This window comes from Ascidia mentula, chromosome 2 (genome assembly GCF_947561715.1).
Source record: "Ascidia mentula chromosome 2, kaAscMent1.1, whole genome shotgun sequence".
Classification (NCBI taxonomy): Eukaryota; Metazoa; Chordata; class Ascidiacea; order Phlebobranchia; family Ascidiidae; genus Ascidia; species Ascidia mentula.
The window spans coordinates 11,245,468-11,266,109 of NC_138567.1; the positions used below are offsets into that span (position 1 = coordinate 11,245,468).

At 37.4% G+C, this 20,642-nt stretch overlaps 6 protein-coding genes across 6 annotated transcripts; 2 read left to right on the plus strand and 4 right to left on the minus strand.

Moving 5' to 3' along the window:
* Positions 1 to 717: 717 nt before the first annotated feature.
* Positions 718 to 3,961, plus strand: LOC145889605 (prostaglandin reductase 1-like). The gene is made up of 9 exons (XM_082980586.1): positions 718 to 826; positions 1,029 to 1,074; positions 1,744 to 1,794; positions 1,859 to 2,026; positions 2,921 to 3,038; positions 3,127 to 3,279; positions 3,339 to 3,444; positions 3,532 to 3,647; positions 3,851 to 3,961. The coding sequence occupies exons 1-9, from the start codon at positions 718 to 720 to the stop codon at positions 3,959 to 3,961; spliced, it is 978 nt and encodes a 325-aa protein (XP_082836712.1).
* Positions 3,962 to 5,617: 1,656 nt separating this feature from the next.
* LOC145889211 (prostaglandin reductase 1-like) lies at positions 5,618 to 7,373 on the plus strand. The gene is made up of 9 exons (XM_082980111.1): positions 5,618 to 5,726; positions 5,904 to 5,949; positions 6,049 to 6,099; positions 6,162 to 6,329; positions 6,385 to 6,502; positions 6,621 to 6,773; positions 6,848 to 6,953; positions 7,025 to 7,140; positions 7,256 to 7,373. Exons 1-9 carry the CDS (start codon positions 5,618 to 5,620, stop codon positions 7,364 to 7,366), a joined length of 978 nt encoding a protein of 325 aa, XP_082836237.1. The 3' UTR covers positions 7,367 to 7,373.
* Positions 7,374 to 9,645: 2,272 nt separating this feature from the next.
* On the minus strand, positions 9,646 to 10,436 carry LOC145890105 (arrestin domain-containing protein 2-like). The gene is made up of 4 exons (XM_082981144.1): positions 10,322 to 10,436; positions 10,095 to 10,229; positions 9,892 to 9,975; positions 9,646 to 9,827 (listed from the first exon to the last, which is right to left on the minus strand). Exons 1-4 carry the CDS (start codon positions 10,434 to 10,436, stop codon positions 9,646 to 9,648), a joined length of 516 nt encoding a protein of 171 aa, XP_082837270.1.
* A 395-nt stretch (positions 10,437 to 10,831) lies between these two features.
* LOC145890372 (arrestin domain-containing protein 2-like) lies at positions 10,832 to 12,097 on the minus strand. The gene is made up of 5 exons (XM_082981364.1): positions 11,999 to 12,097; positions 11,694 to 11,850; positions 11,559 to 11,624; positions 11,106 to 11,166; positions 10,832 to 10,949 (listed from the first exon to the last, which is right to left on the minus strand). The coding sequence occupies exons 1-5, from the start codon at positions 12,079 to 12,081 to the stop codon at positions 10,924 to 10,926; spliced, it is 393 nt and encodes a 130-aa protein (XP_082837490.1). The 5' UTR covers positions 12,082 to 12,097; the 3' UTR covers positions 10,832 to 10,923.
* A 24-nt stretch (positions 12,098 to 12,121) lies between these two features.
* Positions 12,122 to 12,982, minus strand: LOC145890107 (arrestin domain-containing protein 2-like). Its single transcript, XM_082981145.1, has 5 exons — positions 12,826 to 12,982; positions 12,616 to 12,750; positions 12,415 to 12,498; positions 12,204 to 12,338; positions 12,122 to 12,141 (listed from the first exon to the last, which is right to left on the minus strand). The coding sequence occupies exons 1-5, from the start codon at positions 12,938 to 12,940 to the stop codon at positions 12,122 to 12,124; spliced, it is 489 nt and encodes a 162-aa protein (XP_082837271.1). The 5' UTR covers positions 12,941 to 12,982.
* A 662-nt stretch (positions 12,983 to 13,644) lies between these two features.
* On the minus strand, positions 13,645 to 19,464 carry LOC145890108 (uncharacterized). The gene is made up of 17 exons (XM_082981146.1): positions 19,310 to 19,464; positions 19,111 to 19,245; positions 18,965 to 19,048; positions 18,761 to 18,900; positions 18,545 to 18,687; positions 18,208 to 18,367; positions 18,016 to 18,081; positions 17,580 to 17,722; positions 15,935 to 16,014; positions 15,542 to 15,676; positions 15,391 to 15,474; positions 15,199 to 15,332; positions 14,986 to 15,128; positions 14,756 to 14,912; positions 14,499 to 14,564; positions 14,053 to 14,215; positions 13,645 to 13,754 (listed from the first exon to the last, which is right to left on the minus strand). The coding sequence occupies exons 1-17, from the start codon at positions 19,422 to 19,424 to the stop codon at positions 13,705 to 13,707; spliced, it is 1,998 nt and encodes a 665-aa protein (XP_082837272.1). The 5' UTR covers positions 19,425 to 19,464; the 3' UTR covers positions 13,645 to 13,704.
* Positions 19,465 to 20,642: the final 1,178 nt, after the last annotated feature.

Here is a 20,642-nt window from a genome sequence, read left to right on the forward strand (position 1 = left end):
ACGGCACAGTTAAACACAATACATGAATCAGTTTGGATTAAGATGAAGGGACGTTAAAAACTTCAATTGGTTATGAGAAACCGCCCCTGATAAAACCGTCTCACGAAATTTTATGAGATCAGCGAACCGGTTAGCATTACTGGTTACTGTCAATGGATTTTCGTAACAAAACGCTATGTTGTAAAAATGATGGTGCAGTGTAGGTATCATAGCGGGACTCCAGTAAATTCCAAAAAAATTTTGCTGAAAAGTTTTTAACAGAAGATGGTGGCAGCAACCAAATTTGGCCGGCAAGAGTAGTGGGCAATTGCATCACGTCGCATTTGCACCATTATTTTCGATACAATGTGTTATCCATATCATAAAATTGAGCGATACGTAGCAAATCTATATGTAGATAAAAAAAAGGATTCAGTTTCATTCTTTTTTCGGGGGAATACGGCTTTTTACGATTGTTTCGTGTTAGAAAAGTGTGTGAAGCAGTTTTTATCTCACGTTTTCCAAACATGGTTTCAACTATAAACAGACATCTACTTGAGTTTGCAAAATATGCGAGAAGCAGTTTTTATCTCACGTTTTCCAAATTGTTTGCTAGTCACGCACACCAGGCGAAACGATCACGTTTTTGTACGTCAAATAATTTGTAAATGTTTTATATGGCTCAGTTAGCCTGGCATACGTGTAGTAAATAAAAGGGCCGCATAAAAATTTGCAAAAATGGTAAAATCTAAAGTGTTCGTAAAAGCTAGGGAGTTTAGTGCGATTCCGAAAGAAGACGATTTTCGGATAATCGAACAAGAAGTAGACGATAACCTTGAGGAAAATGGTAAGTCTGCTAAAAACAGTTATTTTGGCTTGGACATACTGTGCTTAACATATGTTATAAAACTTATGCGCTTAATTAGATTTGTTTATTATTAAATAGTTTTTCTAAAACCACTGCCAAATATGTGGTTAACTGTTATGTTACTTCGTATTACGACATGTTATCGAACTTCAAGTACGACAAACGTTTTCTTGTCTTTCAGAGATTTTAACCGAAGCAATTTGCATCAGTCCTGATCCATATATCAGGTAAGTTTCGACAGCAGTCAACCTGCTTGTTATGTTTACATACGTTTAAACTATAAGTAAAACGGCACAAAAGGTTTAAGATAAATGCCTATGTTGCCCCCTCCTGAATAAATCATTGCATCAAAAACATTTTGTGAAATCTAATTAAAAAAGGAACACAAATCACGGGTTTACTAATAATTCAGAGAATAAAAAGACTGGCCATACTGTTATTAACATCATGTTTGAAAAACGTTTCTATCTGTGACGTCGGTCAGGTCAGCTCCTTATAATGATGGAGCTACACCAACCGCGTCATTCAAACTGATGATGGCATAAGTTCTTGCCAAAACGCTTTTCAAACATGACAATGTTATTAACAGTATGAGCCAGTCTTTTTATTCTCAGAATTAATTAAAACAAGAATTGTGTATAAGCTGCAGACAGATGGCCACTGTTTCGACCTAAAAGGTCTCATCAGTGCAGCTGGTGTGACTATAAGACGACTTTGCTGACCAAATGGCCAAGCAAAGACTTCCACTTTGTGGTGACTATACAATCACCGTCATGCACTGATGAGACCTTTTAGGTCGAAACAGTGGCCATCTGTCTGCAGCTTATACACAATTCATATTATTGGCTCCACATTGCTTATCATAAAACAAGAATGTAAATATGAATTTTGTTTAGGATATTTCCCACACCAATCGGATCAGAGTTACGGGCGTTCCAGGTTTCAAAGTAAGTGTTTGCCTCAAGGCATAACAATATCCTGCAATAACGGCAATGTAATTTTCTATTCAAGGGTACTGAAGAGCAGAAACGCGGCATACCCACAAGGAAGCGTTGTTCTGCAGGAAATAGGCTGGCGAACCATCACGAAAAGCAAGGGAGAGAGCATTTGGTACAGATGTGACGATTTGCCACCTGGAGAACCAATTTCTGTGGCAACTGGAGCGCTTGGGATGCCAGGGTAGGCTTGAGATTGAAAACAAAACAGTCAACAAAACTAAAGTTTTTATCCGCACGTTTTGTTTCCGTGCAACCAATTTTGAATTAAGCCAAATTTTAAGAAAACATCAGCTCACGTTTTTTGCTTAGAAGGCCTCGATTCGTGCATGTTTTCGTGCACAGAGTTGGGGTGCAACAACCCTCAGAAATCAAAACGCCTTGTTGTTTTGTCCCTTAATAACGAAAAAAATAATATTTAATGCTATATGCTTCTTAACCTTTTCCGTTTATGTTCACGTCTCTTAAAGTTTGCGGCAATGAATTTATCTCAGTGTTGTTCACTGCATTTCATTTTGATAAATTTGGTTGCCAAAGATTGCCCTCATAATATGTCGCATGAAATATAGGAAAAAATCCTACAAATACGGACAAAAGCCGTAAACTTGGAGTCACCCAATATTAATTGGACACAAAAATAGAAATCAAAAAAAATTCACCCATTATTCAACCTGGACATTTCGTTCTACCATGTAAAAACTTCACTATAACACTGGGTAAACCATTTACTCGTTCGAGAAACATTGATTTAAAGTATTGCAGTGATCCGATGACAATGTTCAACGATTTGTATTTTGCCTGAAGTTACTTTTATTTGTCACGCCTTCGTTAAATCTCCATCACTAGGAGTTGCATTAGAATTTTGCCACAAAGCGAGCTTTTTCATTGGCCAGTGGGCTAACAATGACGTGATTGGCAGAAAAAATATTGGTGTTTATTTCCAATATCACATGACGACAAGCGTTTGCTGATAGGGCGAATAAGAAGGAAAGGAAATGCGCCGTGATCATAAACATGGTTGCGCAAGCTAATATGGAGCACATTGTGCAACAGCGACAACTCGGTGCGTATTTTTCAGAGTCACAGCACACTATGGTTTGACGGAGTTTTGCGAACCGAAGAAAGGAGATACAGTGATGGTGACTGGGGCTGCTGGAGCTGTCGGAAGCATCGTGGGACAGATTGCCAAAATTTTGGTAATAGGCAATTTCTGCAAAGTTGTGCACGTAGACCACATAGAAGTGGCACATTTTGTTAAAAGAAAAATTTTTTCGCTTGTGATAGGGTTGCCGAGTAATAGGTTGTTGCGGCTCAGATGACAAAGTTGATTTTGCGAAATCCGTAGGCTTTGACGCGGTATTTAACTACAAGACTCAGGATTGGAACAAAGCACTAACAGAAGCAGCACCAAACGGAATTGATTGCTACTTTGACAACGTAAGAAGCAACAAAATGTGTCGAACACAAATGATCGAAATATTAACCGTTTTTCGAAGGTCGGTGGAAAAATGTCCTCAGAAGTGGTGGCGCACATGAATGTTGGAGGAAAAATTGCCGTATGCGGTGCAATTTCAGGGTACAATCGAACGGAATCTCAACAAGGTAAGGCCAGTGAAATTAATCAAGACGTGTGGTGCATACACTAATCGCCAGGAATACCCTGAAATGAATGTTGCATGTTTTTTACAGTGCCAGCTCTGCAAGAAATGTTTATTTTCAAATGCTTGAGAATGCAAGGATTTATGGTATTTAATCTGAAAGACAAGAAGTCAACGTACAATACAATAAAGGAATGGATCAAAGACGTAAGTATTACAAATGTACCAACACAGAAAAACTTATGCGGTCGAATCCAACCAGAATTTCAATAAATAATGACGTCACAGATGTATATGTTGGACGTAAATATTTCTATATGAGTCTCGTTATTATTTTCTCTAAATTTGTGTTTTTTGCGTGAATCTCATATTTTCGTTCATAAATCTTTACGATTTCATATTTTGTTTAGGGCAGAATCAAAACCCGAGAAACTGTAATGCACGGTTTCGAGAATCTTCCAAAGGCTTTTATTGACTTGCTTCAAGGAGGAAACATTGGAAAATACGTTGTAATGATCTAAAAACAACACTTATAATACAAAAAATCACTATTTCATGTACTATACTTGTCATTGTACAAATGCACATATTTCGCCTCTTTTCCCCAAATATGTGAAGAGTGTTTATGTGTAATCAAAGTCCCTTGTGACTTAATAGTTGCCAAACACATTATTAGTTAACCATTAGCGTTTGAAAGTTGCCCGTTATGATATGTCATTGTTTTTGCTTGCATAACCGAGCACTGTACGGGCTTGGCACCCAATTTACCCGATTCAACACTTGTGTACAGGCAGACAGGACTTGCTTTGTTGAACTGACTTTGCATTAATTGGGGCCACAATAAAGATTTGCAGAAACAACATTATCTGATATCAAAACATAACATATTCTCATTCCCCCATTTGGTAACTTACCATGTTTTTCAAATTCGTAAAACCAACAGTTTTGATTAAACTTACTGCGAATCAAAAAGCGTATTAGCACAGGTTATCCAGTCCTATCCGTGTTTGCTTTTGAATGTTACTGCCGCAATTTGCGAGTCAAGGCAAGCACTTCAAGCTTAAAACCAACTTCGTTCGTGTAAATCTGAAGTGAACTTTGGCAATCACGCATGAACTAATCGCTACAGCATGCTTAGCATATGTCATTTGTTGTTACAAAGTTTGTTTTTGTCCCTCCAATATGTCACAAATTACCTCCTCAACAGGTGAAGTAACAGATTCAAATCACCATAAATAAACGTCACTATCTCCCTTTTAAAATCATTACTGCGACAACAAAAAATATTCTGTTTGTTTGGTTTTGATTCATGTGGCTAATTCTCTCAATAGAGACATTGAATTGATTTAAATTCCTTAAAACGGTTTTACAGTGTTTCCGCATAATAACGATTGGCGGTCACGAAGACTATGAAAAGGAGTTAGGCCTACAATCCAAATTACCAAACTTTGAGCATCATTGTTCTTATCGTATTGACAGGATGCTATTGCTCTTCGAACAACATTAAGTTCTTACATAAAATCGAAATGCAGAAGTCAACAAGAAGCCAAAATATATGGTAATGTAATGTGGAAGAAACTGCTGGCATGACAAAGCATCTTTTTACCTGGGCTACAACTTAAACACACATCCCGCCGGTCTCAGTCAAAGTAAATAGCCAAGATTTGTTTAGCTCTTGACAATTGCTTAAACCCGAAGAGCAGCCTCAGTAGTAGTTTTTAATGTCTTTGCTGAAAGACGTCTCAATGATGTTAGTGTATTTGAAATTAGACCCAATAGAAATGCACCTTACTTAAATCTAACTTATAACGAACTGAAGTTGTATTCAAGCCGAGGCAAATGTGAGTCACTCGCCAAGAGCAAGGGTTATTTTATTCAGAACCAAAATCTTGTGTTGGCCTTTGCATATTTTAGCAAAGCGTAGGAGGAAAACTGTTTGTGAGCGAAAGAGGTCGAGCAAAAGTTCGTGAGAGAGTGAGGTTGGACAAAAGTATTGGGTTTAACGTAAAGATCAAATATTAACCAACAAAGCTCGGCCTTCGCAGCCCTAACTCATTCCCAGACGTCGGCCAAATATTTACATCACGTTTTTTCTGAATGAAACGCCATAAATGTGTTCGTCACACAGACACTATTATTTTACGTTATTCACTATCTGTACAACTTACTACTGAACAATGGTAAAATCAAAAGTATTCGTAAAAGCCAAAGAATTCAGTGGCAATCCAAAAGAAGGAGATTTTAAGATAATCGAACAAGAAGTGGATGACAACCTGAAGGAAAACGGTGCGTACGTCAACATTAGTTTTCCTTGGTACTTTATTATCTTCAACTCTTATCGCAGGTTCGCTTATGTATGATTAATTCATGTTGTCTAAATTTCTTAACTTAGGCATTAATATTGTTGTCTCATGACAAATCAGTTTTGCACACATATAATAGTCGACGCATTTTGTGTTTCAGAGATTTTAACTGAAGCTTTATGCATCAGTCCAGATCCGTACATGAGGTAAATTAGTATTATTCCATTTTGCAGGCCATCGCTGCATCGTCATGCTTTATTTTAAACTTTATCAACCAGAAGAATAAAATTTCCATTTTTGTTTAGAGTTTTTCCCACAGCAGTTGGATCGGAGTTCCGTGCGTTCCAGGTTTCCAAGTACGTAATTTTTTATACGGGTCGAACCAATCAAGTACATGTAAACAAATTATTTCCTGAAGGGTGTTGAAAAGCAGAAACGCTGCATATCCAAAAGGATGCATGGTTCTCCAGGAAATAGGCTGGCGAACCATCACAAAAAGCAAGGGTGAAAACATTTGGTACAGATGTGATGATTTACCATCTGGAGAACCACTTTCTGTGGCTACTGGGGCGCTTGGAATGCCAGGGTAAAAAGGTACTAATAAATATTATATCCACAACAACTAAGTGTATGCGTTGCAGTGTCACAGCACACTACGGTTTGACGAAATTTTGCGAACCGAAAAAGGGAGAGACTGTGATGGTCACTGGGGCTGCTGGAGCTGTCGGAAGCATTGTGGGACAGATTGCGAAAATCTTGGTACGTTTGTAAAGCAGAGCCAACACTTCTCGAATTGTTTATGTAAACATATGGTCATAGTGCTATGAAGATTTAAAATTTCCCCCTTCGTTTTTACGTTATTGTTAAATGTGTATAGGGTTGCAGAGCAATTGGCTGTTGCGGGTCAGATGAAAAAGTGGAATTTGCCAAGTCCCTTGGTTTCGACGCGGTGTTTAACTACAAAACGCAAGACTGGAACAAAGCCTTGAAGGAAGCTGCACCAAACGGAATTGATTGCTATTTTGACAACGTAAATGCATGTCCATTTTGTTATTTTTATCGTTGTATGACATGGTCAAGGCAAATATTTGTGCACATGAAAAGGTTGGCGGCAAAATGTCTTCGGCTGTTATTGAACATATGAACTATGGAGGCAGAATCGCAGTTTGTGGAGCAATTTCAGGTTATAATCGAACTGAAGTTCATCAAGGTGAGAAAACCTTGCTAACAAAGGCAGTAATAAAACCAGGCAAACATTAAGTTGCCACTTCATGTTTACAGCGCCAGTGCTACAGGAAATGTTTGTCACTAAAGTACTCAAGATGCAAGGATTTTTGATATTTAACCTGAAAGACAAGAAAAATACTTACGATAATCTGAACAAATGGATTAAAGAGGTATTTTAAGGTTTTGAAATAAAACTGATAAACAAATACACTTGGTCCGGTAGTTGTTTGTTATGCACTGCATGTAAGTTATGTTATTTAATTACTTAATATGTTTTCTTTTCAGGGCAAGATTAAAACACGCGAAACAGTGACCAAAGGTTTCGAAAATCTTCCCAAGGCATTTATTGATTTGCTCAATGGTGGAAATATCGGGAAGTACGTCGTAATGATGTGATGCAAATGGTAAACATGCATATACGTAACTTCAGTAATTCTGTTACGTTTTTTGATGCGATAGCCTACAATCTATTTGCCGTGGAACTTTTGTATGAAAACAAACAAAAGGAATAACATATACATATGTGTGGTTTTTGCGTTGGGTTGCACAAGGTAAAAAAATCGCATCCTGTGTCCGAAAATAAACTGGGCCACAAGAATTAAATGGCATAGCAACCGAAAGAACACTGGAGGTTATCAAGTCGCTCGTATTGTTGTCGTACGATCACAGCCTGCCTCACTGCTAGGAGAGGAAAGATGGGCAGCTAAAGCGAACATAAATTCTATTTCACAATTACGTCAAATTGAAATTACAATGAATATTTTATCTACACTGAAATTGTATAAATCCTACATGGGTCAACTTTCTATGCAATAAACCAACTACAACGAAGAATAGAAACCCATTTGTTTGTTTGCTTAAAACACGAACCCAAAATGTTCATGATAATGAGGTATGATAGGAACAAGCAAGGGCATGATAATGAAAACGCTGAAACTAAGCGAACACCAGATACTCTTTGGGTCATTATAGTTCTTTATATTTTTCTTTCTTGTAGCTTAGTAAATGTATGAGTCCAGATTTTTACACGTTGTGTGTTTGCTGCTGCAACGAATGCGCGAAGCCCGGTTGCGTTGTGACTAAAAGACAAAACACCGGGTTGGTTGCATCTAATATATGTGTGTTTGATGGCAAATGCCGAAAAGTTTTGCAACGAAAGCACAAACATTTAAACTAGTGCTTGCGTGTCTGGAGTGTCGCGATTTGACTGGGTGGCCAAAAGTTTAATAATACCACACAAAATAGACATATAACTTCGAAATGTTAAAAAGTATACCTCCATTTTTTTAAAAACTATTTTTTAAATAAAATATTTAAAAAATGTGGCGAAAATAAAATTACTTAAATCTAAAATAAAAAATAAAATCTTATGAGCAGAGCATTACTTAAAAACAATGTTTAATTACACAAAAGTACGCTCTTCGCACCGGGAGAAATCATTTATTTGTGAACAGAACGAGGGAGAGCTAAAAAAACTCGTTTCATCATCATTATTATTTATTTAAAATATCCTTGCAGCTGAAAGTGGGGAAGGTTGAGGCTGTTTCGTAGCTACATGGGACGTGGAGCTTGTTTCTGGCGAATTAGTTTCTTTTATTAGCTGCTTAGGGTGTGCTGTGGTTTGTTGATGTGGGGTTGATCCGATTTCAATAGGCGCCGTAACCATCAGGTCAAAATGAAAAGCTGGTGTTTTGACTTTGAGCTTGATACGTTAGATTTTCATAATTATTTCCTAAATGTAAAGATCACTCTGATTCCATTTACAAAAAAAAACATAGTTTGGCCAATTAGTGATTTATTAGAAATGAAATGTTTAGAGCAAAAGTATTTTCCGATTGAAACTTGCCGAAAAGGTGTTTCACATACCCTGACAGAATACAAAATATCCATAACTTTGCAAAAACGCAAACGCGATGCTGGAATGGCTGGAACCTATAGACAAAAATATGTGCATTTATCTGATTTTTGGGATCTTTCTTCAGGCAAATGCTAAAAACATTAACACACGGTCATGAATCAGAGGACTAATTGTAGATTCTGTATATGTGCGGGAGATCCTCTTAAACTTGTCAATGCAGTATATCTGAATAATGTGGTGTCTATATTTGTTATACCTTTTGCTTAATACTGTACCTTTAATGCCATATTGGTAATGGAAGCAGTTGAGTTGGAACACACAGGAGGACCAACGATGGAAGCTACCACGTTTTGAAAGACATTAGAATTGTTGTCGGCAATTTGTCTTATAGTTTGAACACTGCTAATTTTGGTTTCCGTTAGAGATTTTGTACTGTAAAAAAACAACCCTTTTTTTATCCAAATTAAAATAACCTTTTTTAACATATAAGCTTTATTGCATAATCCAATGAACAATTGAAAAAATACTTCAATCCAACTACATATAGACAAAAATGCGAGGGCGTTTTGCCGTAACTTTTATTTAAAACAAGTTTTTGCGTTAAATTTACTACTGAGCAGAACACGGGTCTAAAAAGTCGGACCTGCAGTTTTCTATTACTCCGTTGATGACAATAAACTCTCCTGGTGCGTAGCCACGTTTATCGGTGGTAATTCTTGCCGTAATCTCGCCACCACGACAACAACAATCACTTATTACCTTTGAGCCACATCCGGATGAAGCCACCTACAATAAGTAATTTAAAAAAACAGAAACCTCATATTTGTACAATGTCTTTATCAAGGCAAAGTGTTGATACTGCACATTCCATACCAAACAATCTGGAAAGTAGTTCTGACATCGAGTAGAGCAAGAAATAACTGTGTATCAGGATTTTTTTCACAAATCCGGATTGGTCTATTTCTGCGCTGATCATATATCTTACCATCCCATCAGACACTGTAATATAATATATCGGTTAATATTACAACAATCCTATGTGCATTAGGTTATTATGAGTTACCCTCAATTGATGATGGAAGGTTGGGAGGAAACTGAAACTGAAACGGATAAACATTTCTCCCAGCTGGAATCTTTGGAGTTTGATCTGAAAGGAGAAAAGGACAGGATGAACAAAATTGTTTTATAATATTTCCAAGTACTGTCGTGGTTGCAGACTGTACAAAACTAAGATCCTTTTCAAGGAAAAGGAAAAGCATCACTTACTTGATTCCGCCGCTAGCATGGAAAAGTCAAAATACTTTTCTGATCCATTATAGTACAAAGTATACGAGGTTTCGCCTTGATAATACGTTTGGGACCATACGACGCTGGCAAAGCCTTTAAACTTGATTTCAATCTCTTAAAATTTAAAAACAACAACAATTTATTGCACAAGTTTGGATTAAATGCACTTTAGAAAGCATTTGGAAATGTAAGTCATATTTACATACTTTTAAAGGGTAGCGGCTTCCTTGTTTCTACCACAAGGTTACCAGCAACAGTCTCCCCCGACACGTACGCTATTTTGTTGTCCTTGATTTCTATAAACATCGTCGGAACTTCCATTTTAACGGTATCGGTGTCCGTTGAATTTCCTATAAACCTGACCTTCTAAACTATGCAGGATTAAAATATTAAACTTACAGTATAAGAATAAACAACATTTTTATGACATAAAATACTTAACGAAATATAAGCAGCGTACTTTACAGGACAAATTGAAATTTTACTATTTAATTTAAACAGGCCGAAGACGTAATACTTAGATGTAGTACTCGATTCTAAAACTGAAATACAGACTCTATTTGTTGAAAACACGAACAAAATAGTGATCATACAGCCAAAGTAAAATTCCCAAAAATGGATTGGATACAAGGCTCACAAAATATCTTTACAGTGCTCATTGTATTAACACTTAATTCAGTACAGCGCGACAAAAACTATATGTAAGTCTCTCCGGTGGCTCCAATCAAAAAAAGCTCTTGTGGTGCATATGAAAGGTGTTACATGCAGCGCCATCCTCTACGTCTTGTTTGTTTGGATCTACTGCTGCTTACGATGCGTCGTCATCACTCGTGACTAAAGTAAAAACATCCGATTAACTCATATTGTATATGCAAGATGCTTTTCGACAATACGTGGTCCCTAACTGTAACGTATATTGCATAGTTGGTTACGGTTGGTTTGACCCTGTGGGTAGGCAATGTGCTGTGGTTTACTGGTGTGGAATCTTACCGATTTCGATTGGTGCCATTAGACAGAGGTTAGTATTCCAGATTCCTGTTTCAACACAAAGCTGAAAAGAATTGAATTTTTTTGAATGTGGGAATTGTTAGTAATCGAATATTGCATTATAGTAAGATTGTTTGGACTTGATTATGCTTCGAAAGTCAATTTGGCATGAATTCACCCAAATTCACGTTACTCAATTACAAGCTTGATATACCCATCGTCAAGAAATCTGGTTGGTATCTGTTAGTTTGACATCCGTATCGTGTCGCGATATCATATTGACTCAACGAAGCAATTCCTGTTCCCAACTTTTGGTTTTAAGACAAAAAACGTTATACTGGTTATAGCACACGCCATATTTTATATTCTATGGCCTGTCACTGCAGTGCAGCCATAGGTCATACTTCATGCGTTAATACCAACTTTACATTAAGTAGGCAATCATCTAATTCTTACCCGAACCATATACTGAATACTGATAAGGTTGCAAAAGCGAAGTGGAGATGGTGGGAGGGATGGAACCTATCAACACAACAATAATTTTGTTGTAAAGTGGTTCCAAAATTTCTTTTTTTCCAGAAAAATACCTACTTTTAGTTTCAAGTTGGTAAACGAAGCAGATGAATGGCAATTTACAGTGGGACCTAGCAAAGCGCGACCAACTGAGTCGGGAAAGGAACGACTTTTACCCACGGCTTTTTCGGTGACAAATTGGACAATCTTGAACTGACTTCGACGTGTTTTAAAACTGCGAGGTAATGGTTCATATTAGTTTGAAGCTAAGTATTAGCATCTGTGTAGTTTTTTATTCAGTGAAGCGTCACAGTTGGTTGAAACAATTGCATAATATTCTTTACAGTATATCAACAACTTAACAACAAAAACATTTCAATAACCTGTGGTTTTTAATTAAACCACTGATAGTGATGTATTCTCCAGGCATATAACCAGTCTTGTCGGTGGTAAATTCCGCCTTCATATAGGCCCGGTTAAAGCGCCAACAACATAATTGCTTCGACTTAGAGCAACATGATGGAAGCTGAAAGCAACAAGTCGTTAGGTAATTTAACAGTAATTGCTTACAAAAACATGCAATCTGACTTGCCAATAATTCTGGATTGTGGTTGTGATCTATGTCGTCGAGAACAGTAATATACAGGTCAGTTTTGTTGGAAAGTTCAGATGGATCCACGTGTATTTTTCCTTCAATAATATATCTCACCCATCCATCACTCACTATAACGGAGCAAACAGTAAATATTTCAATAAATTTTAATATTTGATACCATCAACGAATAAAAACAGATTATACCCTCGATAGATGGTGGAATTTCAGGGGGCAATTGAAATTCAAAAGGGTAAACATTTCTCCCAATTAAAATGCTTTGATTTTCACCTAATAGTAAAAAATCAGTTGCAAGTTTTAGATGTTTGCATGTATTTAAGCGTTTTATGGTGCATTAGCATGAATGACGTGCGAAGGAAACTTAAACTGCTGTCACGAAAGACGTACTTGAATTCTCAGCCTCCTTGTAAATGGAAAAATATTTTTCACTGTCGCTATAACGCGTTGTAAACTTGCGAGAACCTTTTCCGCGTGTTTCCGACCACAAAACATTAGCCAGGCCTTCGAATCTGATATCCACCTCTTCAAATTAAAAAAATACATTATTTCTCAGCTTGGCTATTACAACATTTTCCAATGATTCACGAAACTCCATACTTTCAAAGGGAAGCGATTGTTCACTTTCAATCACCAAATTGCCGGAAACAGATTCCCCAGACACAAAAACAAGCTCGTTTTTATTCATTTCGAAATACATCGTTGGTTTGCACATGTTTGCCGATAGTCAGCTTAACTTGTACTTGTATACAACGTAATGCAATACAAGACTGATGTTAACTATTAATGACAACAGCTCTTCGCAACAGCTCCATAAACTCTCCATAAACAGTTAAGCAAGCCCTGCACTGACTCGAATGAGACAGGAAGACCCTGATTTGACAAGTCGATGATCATAGTTCATCAGCGAGCTTTAACCGAAATGTAAACAGACCCGCAGCTACACAGGGTACATTGGCACAGCATTGGTTCTTTACCCAAAGGTAGGTACATGGTTTCGATGTTACCAAAATAAATGCTTTAAATCCACAGCGACGGGACTGTTCTAAACGTGTAGCTTTTTTGTTGTTTCTTGAGTCAGTCACGTGAAAAGTTGTACATCGGCATTTTTGGCCTGATTTCCTGTATTAATGTGCGTTAAGTTCTTATTTTGTTCGTACGTTGTTTATCTATAGGCCATATGGTCGTTGAAGGACAACCACTTGTAAAAAATATTGTATAGAATGGAGAAGAAAACAACAAGGAATCAGATACCAAACATTTGCCGTTGTTACCAGAAAATCGCACACACAAAAATAAAGTAACCGAATATATTTTTTATCATAATGTATCATAGTGCAGTAATAATGTGGGTAATAAACACATGCATCAAGAATTCGCAACAAAGCACTACTTCTCAGCATTGCCAGTTTGGCTCCAGGCGTAGTAGTTGTACTGCGGTGCGAAGGTGTTTGTTGTGCCTACGTATGTGTTCTTTGTTTATATTTTCACCTCTGTGGCGGAAGCGTAAGTTGGCGGAGGAACTGTGACTAAAAGAACAAACATGATTACCTTCCAGCAACCAACTGCCATGATATCATTAAACATCCCACATGTTTGTATTTACAAGCCTACATAAAATTCCATAAGCTAAACAGAACCAGTACATTTATTAGTTAGGGTATATATACGAATGCATGGCTATCAAAATCATTGCTATATCGACATGCTAATTATGACAAATGCAAACAAGGGATAAAATGACTGCAAAATATTTATCTGGAACAAAATCACTACTGTATTGAGCGTGATCCTGTTAAGCTGTGATTCTGACACATTCTGACGCACCTGTTTGCGACGTATTTTCTGTGTCGTTAGTTATTTGTTCGTGGTTCTCTTCCACCTCGGGCTGCTCAGTGTTCGATGAAAGAGGTTGGTGCGGAATCGTGCCGATATCAAGTGGTCCCATAACTTTCATGTTCATGTGACAGCCTCCTGTTTCAACGGTGAGCTGAACGGAAGAAATTGATATTGAGTTGCTCTTTAAAGCGCTTTAAAGCAAGTTTAATTGGTTGAAACAAAACACACGTATTGTCGTGTCGATCGATTCTTGACACATCACAGGGCTACAAGTAAAAGTTGCAAAAGCCTCGTTGTACAGAGTCTTAAAAAATTATATTTGGTTGATTTTTGTCATCAAAAAAGCATCCTATTGGGTTTCGAAAACACCTACTAACACCCGTCACATCGGGAAAAGCTTTACATGGTTTGTTATACGACTTCGGGTCACTCACCTTGAAATTGTACGAGATTTGAATGATGCTGCAAAAGCGGAGAGGAGCTGGTGGAAGAGGTGGAACCTGTAAACACGTTAGGACATTTACCTTCATTCTAATGTAGTGCAACAACTCTGTCTCCACATTGTCGTACGTTTTGTTGACGTGTTTTTGTTGACAATATAAAGTTTTGTTGACAACACAAATCAAAAATTGGTTTGAAGAAAGGCAAATAAAAAGCAAAGAGTGCACAAACGTTTGGATTACGGCCTGACCTGTAACTTTATATCCTTAAGGACGGCAGTGGTGTTCATATTGATGGCAGGGAGTTGTTCCTTTGCGACTTTGACAGTAAATGAACGGGTCTTGTTTATTGCGTTTTCCGTGACAGTTTGGACAATTGCAAGTTTTGCTCCTGGTAATTTTGTGGAGCTGCGTAGAAGAGGAATGTAACTTCAAAGTGTAAACATAGCGTAACGCCAGAAATAGAAAACTAAATGTATACCTGTGATTTTCTATTGAACCGTTGATGGTGACAAACTCTCCAGGCACGTAACCACGTTTATCCGTATTAAATTTAGCTTCTATGGGACCACTTGCACAACACCAACAACATAACTGGCTTGTGTCACATTCCGAAAGAGGAATCTGAAACCAGAAAGTTATATATGAAATATAAATGTATTTACAAATGCCACACAAACAACAATCGAACTACCAAAGTTTGTGGATCTTCGTTCAAATCATGTACATCCAGGACAGTAAAAAATACGATTGTTTTAATCTTGTTGTTGAATAACCCGGTTCTGTCAACTTTTCCTTTCATTGCGTACCTTACCCAACCGCCATCCACTGCCAAATACACATTGATTATTATGTTATTTACATGGTTTAAATAATAAACAGCTACATTCAATTGAAGAGGGGAGATTAGGCGGAAGCTGAAACTTGAAAGGATACAAGCTTTTACCTCCAGGAATTTTTGGAATTATACCTGCAAGTCATTGGAAATTTTAGGCTTTCATTTTTAAAGCATACTAATATGGTACAGAACAACTAACTTGAATCAGCTGCTATCAAGTTCATATCAAAATAACTTTCATTGGCTCTGTAATACTCTGTAGTCGTGGTTTCACCGTCAGACCTTGTTTCTGTCCAATATACACCAGCAAATCCGCTGAAGTTAATTTCCACCTCTTTTAAAAATATATTAGTACAATTTATTTATTTTAAGTGTTTGTCATTTCATTTGTTAATGTAGGCCACTGAACACAATATATTCATACTTTTGAAGCAGAGTGCCTCTTCGGTTTCTATGACAAGTTTGCCGGAAACAATGTCCCCGGACTCGTAAACAGACTTGTCGCCATCGATATCGAAATAGATTTTTGTTTTTCCCATTTTCAAATGCACTAATCAGCTTCTCTTGTAAAACAATGTAAACAGTTGAAGACCTGAATATAGATACATAATTGTGATGGCACGAACACATTTTAACATGTCGTGCCACTTTTGTTTGGTTGTGATTGCATGGCTTTATAAAGATGTGGTTTGTTATTCCAATGTGGAACTTTACAACACTAATATGGCAAATAATTTCTGATTCGTTGTCATAAGATACATTCGAACCACACTGATCGACTGCAAGCCTTCCAAATAATTTTAGATAATCTGTCCCCAAATGTATCAACTGCCCCTATAAAAACGTTTCAGCAACAAAACTAAACGACCGACCAGTTACACTTGCTGTCAACAAAGCAATGTGTACTTGACAAGCTTCTTACTCGCCGTAACATTCGCACGATCGCCACTCGTGATAAAGTGATCATTGTTTGACGAAGATCCAGCAACAAGTGGGGAGAGGGAATAAAACCGAAACTATAAATGTGAGTCACTATATAGCATGTTTGACCCGGGCAAACGGATGTTAGTCAACGGAAAACCGATCATTCCACTAACTAAACAAATTTACTAGTCGTAACAATCGTATCGTCACAAATAAACTATGAAATCGTTTGAATGGAAATCTGGTTTTGTCAAGCAAATAATTGTGCAATTCCCTTGGGTTGGAAACTTGTAATCTGTATACGGTTTGGTAACTAAGTCCAATAGCGTGGGCGGAATGTTTCATGTGTTTACATTTGCCGCAACGTTATTTTAGAGGTTCGTGTGTGTGTGAAACAAAAACTGCATCAACTATACTTGTCAGTGTGAGTCAATCATATGTAGGATGAATGCGGCGTGTTGCTGTCACGTTTAGCACAGTATAGGTTCCGCTTCACTTTCTTCGATGCTGATTGCTAGACGTAAAGTCTCGTTTATGAATGATCTCATTCTTCCAAATTTTGTAATTCTATTCTAACCAAGTGCCGTTTAACTGGACACAAAGTAGACACGATAACCTTTTGTTACATAGTGGTCGAGGTAGCAAGCTTTTAGAATAAAATACCAGGCACGGCACAAAAGCGAACGATACAAAGGAAATGACTGACAAAGCCAGCGACGCGTATGAACAGAATTTAAAATCACTACACTGCGTTTGAACATTACTACGATGAGGTTGGTAAGAGCGATGGTACGATAGTTCAAATACAATAAAATATCTGCAAGATCAAAGCAAAGCGTTTCAGAGATCTAAAAGCAAAACAATGAAGAAAAATATAAATTATACGGGGAGGTAAAACCACCATGACAGCAGTCGATGTTGAGCGAAAAGAATTTTTGTATTTACTGCTGTGGCGGAGGTAGTTGTGAGTTGGCCTGTAGTGTATCTGTAAAAAAACTACTATATGAAAAATATTTGTATGTCGGTTAATAAATATTAACCGACATACAAGCAATTGAACATAGTCTTAATAGCTAAGTATTGGTCCACGCCCCATAACATGCAAACCACCTAAATGCAAGTCTTTTACTAAAATGTGTCAGCAAATCACTGATTATGTTTAGAAAGCAGGTTTGAAGAGAACGACACAGAAATCGCTACTATCTTGAAGAGATACTGTTGAAGGGACTTTATGTTGGGTCGATTTAAGTTATAAAAAGAAATAAAGATCATTTTTACTTACCGGTAAACATATTTGAACGACCCTGCCTCGCTATGGCGTTGGTTGTTTGTTCAATTGGTGCAAAACTGCTGGCTGTTCAGGGCTAGCTGTGGTTTGTTGATGTGGAATCGTGCCGATTTCAATGGGTGCCAAAACAACAAAGTTAATGTGACAGGATCCAGTCTCAACACAGAGCTGAAGAACAGGTTGTATCATTAGATTATTTATAAGCAAACGTTCCGCGCAAAACCATTAAATTTTATGCTGTTTGGTCGTATTGGATTCTATTAACAGTATAAACAAGGCAATGCAGACGTAAATATATGGATTGAAGTCATTAGGTAAAAACAAAATATACATGGAATCGTCAGCCCGTATTTAGCTGACTTACAAAAAAAAATTGTTCTAATACATTAAAAGTATGTGCGGCAATGACTTTACAAACAACACCTAAATTGACCAAAAATATTTGAAGAAACGAAACTTGCCTGTATGTTGTACTGAATGGTGATAATTTTGCAAAAGCGAAAAGGAGAAGGTAGTAGAGTTGGAACCTACCAATACAATGACCAGCACATCATATTTATACAGACAGTTTGTACCAAAATTTAGTTTAATAAAAAACAACGGCATCAAGTGTTTTGAAACATCTCAAAAACATATAAGAAAATCCAAATTACCGGCAATTTTATGTTTGTTAGGCTGCAGGTCGAATGTCTTCTGATAGAAGGACATTTGAGGAAAGAAGAAACTGGTACGGTAAAGGAACGAGAATTGCTGACGGTTTTTTCGGTTACAACTTGCACGATGTTTATTTGACATCCAGGTAAATTTGTTGAACTGTGGTAAAAACAATTTAAATCTTGCTAGCAACTTGCCCCGTGTTTATCAAAACGCAAAATTTTCAAAACACAAAGAATTCAAATTTGTCCAAACGTATATGAGCGATTCGCAGCCCAGATAGCTGTACTTAAGTGCACTGCAGCGAAAAAAAACTGACCCAATTTTAACACAAACCTGCGATTTTCTATTGAACCGTTGATGGTGATAAACTCTCCAGGGATGTAGCCACGTTTGTCTGTGTTGAATTTAGCTTCTATGGGACCGCTTGCACAACACCAACAACACAGCTGCTCAGTGCCAGACCCACATGAAGGCACCTGCAACCAAAATTTGCCCATGTACATTCGTGTAAATGTTTCAATGGCCTAACATTACAAGCACATGGATTACCAAAGATAAGGGGTTTTTATTCAGATCAATGACATCACGGACAGTAATGTATAATGTAGACTCAATGTTTTTGTCAAGCAATCCGGATAAACCCTGATCAATTTCCCCTTTGACCAAGTATCTTACCCATCCATCCATCACTAACGGAGAACAAAGCGGTCATGCTACATACTAGGCAGATAAGATAAACTAGTAATGCCAAACCTTCAACTGACGATGGAAGGTTAGGTGGAAGTTGAAACTGGAAAGGATACACGTATCTCCCAGTAGAAATCGTTTGGTTTTGACCTGTAAGACACAGAGATAATAAGGAAACATAATTTTTAAGCCAAACAAAATTGTGACAGAACCTGAATCCGCTACCACCAGTGAATAATCAAAATAACTTTCATTCTCCCGAAAAGCCGGTCTATGTGAGTCTGAACCTGCACCATTGGCTTCAGTCCAATATACACCAGCAAATCCTTTAAATTGGATCTCAACCTCTTGAAATGTTATGGTTTTGGTTGGCAACCCTTTATTAAAAGGTATTTTATTTCGTACTCATACTTTTAAAGGAGAGTGGCTCATCCGTTTCTATCACAAGGTTGCCGGAAACAGAGTCCCCAGACGTATAAATGGACTTGTTGCTGTTCCTTTCGAAATATATCTTCGGTTTTCCCATTTTTCACTACATTCAGTTCCTCTCTTACTCAATTATATCTTACCCTGCTGAAACCCATTTGTGTCACAGATTGTTACTTACCAGTGTTGGCAGATTTTTTTTACAAACACCGCCAATTTTTTTGTTTTAACACGCCCAAAAGCGCCAATTTCTGCAAAAACAATACGCCCAAATGCGCCCAATGTTGATGAAGTTTACACATATCGGTTACGTCATAGAATACTAAAACATTAGTATATAGTATTCTATGGTTATGTACACCATTGTTCATGTCATGCATGGTTGGCTGCACTCATCTCACAAGAAACACTTAAACAAATAACTAAGACCGTGAGCAGGACTCAAGAATCGCAACACTGCATTATTTTGATCACAGTCGACATTGCAATATTATTGTGACGTCATATTTAGTTGTGTGTTTAGTTTGTGGTATTTCAAATAAGGCTGACTGAAACAAAACTAATGAAATAACAATCAAATTTATGCAACAAAAAAGCGCAAACACCCAAGACAACACGACCAATTGGCGCAAAAAGCGTCCAACTGGCAACTGACTTGTAAGTCATATATAAGGTGTATACACCTACAAGCAATTCCGAATCATGGTTATACCCAAGAACTTTTTTAACAAAACGCTTCGGAGCTTTACAACAACAAATTATCTGAGCTGAATTGTAAAGCTTTTGACTCGAAGTCGCACACTAGAAAATTTACCACCACCCTCATTCTGGCAGAATTCTGGCAGAATAATTTTGCAAATTTGCCACATTCTACAAGGTACAACAGGCATTTACTCAAAAATTGTTTTTTTTTGGATTAGAATCAAATTACAGAGATGAGCAAGCAGATCAAACCTCAAAAAACATTTAAACAACATTTTCCGCAGCTGTATCAATCAAAAAAATCGCGAATTAAAAAAATCGCCTGGTTTTGCGAATCAGCATAATGGCGGCATGCGAAAAACCAGTCTAAGACAAAGAATTCTGCTCGACGTTCTTGCAATAGGTGCCAATATTGACCAATATCAAGGGAACGGAAATTTAATGCTCTACAACATGCAATTAACAAATTTGAAATTAAGGTGCCGGATGACCTTCAAATCGCCCATCGAAGACGACCCGCTTTGAGCGAATCAGCAGCGTAATGGCGTAATGTCGGCATGCGAAAAACTTCCCTATTAAAACAATTCTGCTCGGCGTTCTGGCAATAGGTGCCAAT